Source organism: Populus euphratica, unplaced genomic scaffold (assembly GCF_000495115.2).
Source record: "Populus euphratica unplaced genomic scaffold, PopEup_1.0 scaffold156.1, whole genome shotgun sequence".
NCBI lineage: Eukaryota > Viridiplantae > Streptophyta > Magnoliopsida > Malpighiales > Salicaceae > Populus > Populus euphratica.
The window spans coordinates 156,282-162,006 of NW_011499931.1; the positions used below are offsets into that span (position 1 = coordinate 156,282).

Consider the following 5,725-nt stretch of genomic DNA (forward strand, 5'->3'; position numbering starts at 1 on the left):
TCTAATGTATTTTTTCAATACATCCTTTATTCAACTTTATAAAGAAAATAACACTTAAGTTACAAAATTCAGAAATTAATTTTGATGAATTAAGAAGGGGAAAAAATAGCCTATATCAAATGAACCTTAAGAAAATAAATTTGATGAATTTGGCATAAAATAAAAAAATTTAATATTGACTAGATGGTTTATTACAAGTTATGATAAATACTCATCATTTTCTCAACTCATGCCATGTACTATCATAATTTATGAATCCATATAAGTTATTTTTTGTTGTGAAAATAAAAATAAATTTAACTAAAAGACCAAAACAATTAAAAGAATAAGAATCAAAATTGAAATAAAAATAAAAATAAATTTTTAACTGAAAGATGAAATTAAAAAGAAAAATAAATTTAACAAAAGGCCCAAAAAATTAAAAGAATAAAGATCAAATTAAAAAAGATAACACACTATAAATTTGGATTGAAGGATTGAAATATGAAATTAAAAAAAAAATTATATAAAGAGACTAAGAAAAAAATTTAAAATCAAAAGAGTAAAAAATAAAGTTAAAATACCAGTAATAAAAAGGGTCGAACTATAATTTTTAGATGAGAAAAGAGAGGAAGAAAAACAAATGTCCAATAAAAATATACTATGTCATCACCTTTGACAAGCATCGCATTATGAGAAAAATAATATGATAATGCTTTTAATGACAAAAAAAAAGTGGTTTTTACTATTCAGTGATAATGCTCGTACTGCTTAAAGTGCACATGCATAATCATCCTACAAACTGGTGCGTGTGTTGCACACGTTATCAATTTTTTTTAATTTAATTGTTAATTAAATTATATTAAATGACTAAAACTTTTTTGATAAACTATGTAATTGCAAAAAAAAAAAAACCAATATGAAGACTGAAAGACCCTTGAATGCAGTGGTTTTTACTATTTAGTGATAATACACGTGCTGCTCAAAGTGCATATGCATAATCATCCTACAAACTGGTGCATGTGTTGCACACGTTATCAATTTTTTTAATTTAATTATTAATTAAATTATATTAAATGACTAAAACTTTTTTGATAAACTATATAATTACAAAAAAAAAACTAATATGAAGACTGAAAGACCCTTGAATGCATGATTTAATTTTGTTAGATCTCAAAGATAAATATATTATTTTACTGTATTCAAAACAATAAAAAGATATTACTACTATTATTTTCAGTTTTATAAATTTTAATTTAAAAAGCAATTAGATCATTATGCTATAAAAAAAATAAAATAAAAACACAAAAATTCATGATCAATCCTATAATAGTCAATGCCCTTCGAAAAAAGTTTTCAATGCCCCGGAACCAAGACATTTGTTTTTCAAAGAAGGCAAAGACACTATTATGCTCTTACAATGAAACATGACAATGAATTTGTACCTGAAGTATTTTTTTTAAACAACAATTAGCTTGTGAAATTGTAATTGTAATATACTCGTTGTCACAATTCACAAACTCCCACTCTAATAATAATAAAAAAAATAATGCAAAATTAATCCACACATATGCAAAAGAAAGAGCATCTTGGCTACTCTCTAGGGGATAGAGAGCTGTATGGGACCCGTTACCTCCTCCCTTCAAAAGAGGGAAGTAAAGAAAGGATGAGCCATATCATATTTTAGTCCATGTAGATCCTCCTACGCTTCACTTTAGCTCCTGTATTTTAAAATCTCTCAATGTCTAACTCTATAATTTATCTAAAGTTACCATTCATTCCTCATCAGTAAATAGCTAATAAAAATTAGGCCATAGCTACATGAAACGGGTTTGAAGGATGCTGTAGCATAAACCATTCATGAATGGGTGAGTAGATAAAGAGCATCATATAATAAAGAATTACCATAACTATTAATGAAAGGGTAGTTAATTTTCAGGTTTTTCTTCCATCCTTATTTTTATTTCATATTTTCTTTTCAAAATCTCAAATTCAACATCAGTCTAGCTACGTAATATTAAAGGGATTGTAAATAATTTTTAAAAAAATTATGAAACCGATATGGAGAAATGTGAGTACAAGAAAGTGAAAATGAAATATTAATAGATTGATTAGGAATATTGTAGTGTACAATTAGTATATGGTAGCAAAAGAGTACAAACAGATAAATAAATGATTAGAAAAACAGACAACCCGCTCCCATCATTTTGTATTCTCTGTCCCTCGCTTTCACCCTGGCAGTCTCGTCCGTACCCTGTCCCCTCCTCCTCCGTGATTCCCCTCTTACCTGCAACCCTTTTGGCCAGTCACTCGCACGTGCCACCGCACCTGCACCACCCCCTCTAACCATGAGGATCACTACTACCCTCCCAAATCCCTTGCTCTCTGTTGCGCAACAAAATAAAAAAGTAGAGAGAGAGAGAGAGAGTTGTGGGTTGTTATTATTATTAATAAAGCATTTATATTTTTCTTTTTTCTTTTTTCTTTTTTCTTCTTCTTGGAGTTATTGTATTTCGTATAGGAAGTAGTGTTGGGGTGTTTGCACCCTGTTTATTAATTCTCTCTGTCTACATATTTGTAAAATTCCTCTGACCCTCACTTGAAAGATCACTTCTTGGTTGTGGGTTGGTTTGGTTTCTTTGTCTGATCAAATCTTTTTAAGACACAGAGAGAGATAGCAAAATCTTATATTGCACCTATGAGGATCAGGAAAAGACAGGTTCCCTTACCTCTATCTTCTCTATCTCCTGTACCTCTCTCAGATCCCCAGTTCCAGTCTCCTGTGGTGCAACTTCAAATACACAAAAACCCACCTCAAAATCTCCCTCAACAACCTCATAGGCTTGCTTGCTATGATTCCCAGCCATCTGATCAACCAAATCAACCGATCGGAGGTGGCCAAGATTGCTCTGGTAGTGCTGGGGCACAACAAGAAAAGAAGGTAAGCAGTGATTGTTAATTTTGGTTGGTGAGAAAAAAAACACTATACCCCCCTTTTAATATATCTTGTTTTTGAGTTTATTTGGTTGGTGGTTTAGTAGAGGAGTGCATTTGTGTTCAGTGTTACATGAAAAAGGCATTTCGTTGGATTCACCTTTTATGGTTAATTTTTGCACCCCATAAGATCATATTGGACAGCAAGTATAGTTGATTGTATCCTCTATTTGTTGTGATTTTATTGTGTAGATTATGTTGGAGAAAGATGAGAGATGGAGAGATGGAGAGAGGAGTAATGATACCAGGTGAGAAAGAATTGAAGGCATAAAGTAAAAAATCCATGTTCTTCTCTTATTTCATAAAATCTTGTACTAAAAGAGGTTGAAAATAGAGGCTCTTGTATGAATTTTACCAGGAAAAATACTGTAATTGCTAATTAGTGGAAATGGTACTGTTCAAGTGTTTTTATTTAATTATTTGTCAGCTTTGGCTAGCAACCATACCTCACCATCTACTCTAATCTAATCTAGGTGCTCTCTTTTTTCTTTATTTTGGCTTAGCTAATATGCCCATGCGGTGCATGTTAGCATGGGATGATGGTCCTACACATTTCGCTCTACATTCTTGCATTCTTCTCTTCTTCTTACTTGCTACCTGGTATTTGTTTCCTTGGGCTTTGTGAATTTCATGTGTGTGTTTGTGGATCTTCTTGGTCTGGTTATTTGTTTTAGGAAGGGAAGTTTCATGGGTGCAGAAATAGAAACTCTGAATCTTACACCATCGAGTTGTTCCCGTCAAGGTAAAACTCTTGTCATGTTTCAAAACAACATTACTAGCTATGTCCCCCACAGACGTGACACCATGAAAGTCATATACATTTTGATATTTGTTGTTTGATTGCACTACAGGAGTTGAGAGATGGGGTGAGGGAGAGAAAGCATATCCATTAAAGGGAAGAGGAATCTTCGAAAGACCATCAGATGATGAAGAAATAATAATGGAGAAAGCTAAGAAATTGAAGACAAAGATGAACAAGAAATGTGAGCTGCAGATCAAAGGTAATAACAAAAAAGAAGAAGAAAGTAATGAAATCGTCAAAGAGGGCCTTGGTGGTGCTCCTAATAATACTAGTGTTAAAAGGAAAGCTAGAGGTGGTGCCCTTATGGAAGGATCGAGGTGCAGTCGTGTAAATGGGAGAGGTTGGAGGTGCTGCCAGCAAACTCTTGTGGGATACTCACTTTGTGAGCATCACTTGGGCAAAGGAAGGCTGAGAAGCATGAATAGCGTTCGAAGCCGATCCATGGCTCGCACTGCACCTAAGAAGGCCGAGTCCAAGCCATTATCGAGCTCGTCCTCATCAGAGGAAAAACAAACGAAACGTTTATTATCAGATACTAAACTCGATGATGTTCCAGCTGATGAAGATGGAGATGACACGAAGCCTTTAATGATTGCGAAGAAGAAGGTGAAGCTTGGCATGGTCAAAGCTCGATCGATTAGCAGTTTGCTGGGCCTAGCAAATAATGGCATTGCAGTATCAGAGAGTAGCAAGTAGAATTGCATGTTTATGAAATTAAAGTCGAGAGTTGAGTTCATGTTGAGGACTGCAGTTTTTCCTTCTCTGTTTAGAGGATCTTAACGATAGAACAAAACGATGTTTGATAAAGTGTATTTCTTATAGCACCTCCTCCATTTTGATGCTTATGGTATGATCTTTATAAAAATAGAGATGTAATGAGCCAGAAAAGGTTTATACTAAATTATAAATAGCTAAAATATGGGTATTTATTTCCGGTTTAAAGTATATAATCTGCCGTAAATGCAAACTTTAGCGAACAGTTATATGGTATTATAAGGGGGAACCACCCGCATGAGAGTGTTCTTGTTTAATACTATGGTTACTGTGTAGATTTTGACCATGGAGACAGCAGTTGAGATTTGGCTGCATCCCAGGGTGTTTCTTCAGTTTAGTTTAAGTGTGTTTCTTAAAAAAAATATATATATATATTTTTTATTTTAAAATTGTTTTAATATACTAATATAAAAAATAATTTTTTTTAAAAAAAAAACAATATTCACTAATACTCTCAAACTCATACAGGCCGAAGAATAAGTGGAGATTGTTCACGGAAAATATGAATGCATTCCTTGTTTCTGTCCTCATGCAACAAATATAGCTAGTCATTCCATATCTTGTCCTATTGTGATCAATATCGACAGAGAGGCAAGAACAAGGATTGACTGTGTTTGTGTTGGTTTCTTTAGTCTTTTGCTTTTGCAGCTGCGTTGGCATGGACTCCTTTTTCTCTTCTTTGGAGCTCAAATTGATGCTTAATAAATTGGTGGCACAACAATAAATAAAAAAGAATAGGCAAGAATAAGGATTTATCACTCTAATTAACAAGGACAGGGCTTTACAATAACAATCTTAGTAAAAATACCCATTATGGTACATTTATTATTATTGAAATTCGTTGTTATATTAGTTGATCACAAATTGTTTTTTTTTTTTATATATATATATATAATATATATAACCAAAGAACTATTTCAAACTTCAATTACTTTTGGTAACATGTGTTCTGAATTTTAAATAGGATGTATAGTCTCTGTGCATAATATACATTGAGAAAACATCACTTCAACTTTGTCGTGATCATAAGAAGATATTTGTATATATTGAGCCTTGGATCTCATCCCAATGTTTACAAAATAGAGAACAACACTACTAATGAGATCTTTGTTTTGCGTTCGGATAATTTTTTTGGTTCAAAACCAAAAAATAAATACGCAAGTTATTTAAATTTAT

General features: G+C 32.6%; 1 protein-coding gene across 1 annotated transcript; it reads left to right on the forward strand.

Moving 5' to 3' along the window:
* Positions 1-2,457: 2,457 nt before the first annotated feature.
* LOC105136015 (uncharacterized) lies at positions 2,458-4,640 on the forward strand. Its single transcript, XM_011041156.1, has 4 exons — positions 2,458-2,920; positions 3,166-3,221; positions 3,648-3,715; positions 3,825-4,640. Exons 1-4 carry the CDS (start codon positions 2,678-2,680, stop codon positions 4,469-4,471), a joined length of 1,014 nt encoding a protein of 337 aa, XP_011039458.1. The 5' UTR covers positions 2,458-2,677; the 3' UTR covers positions 4,472-4,640.
* Positions 4,641-5,725: the final 1,085 nt, after the last annotated feature.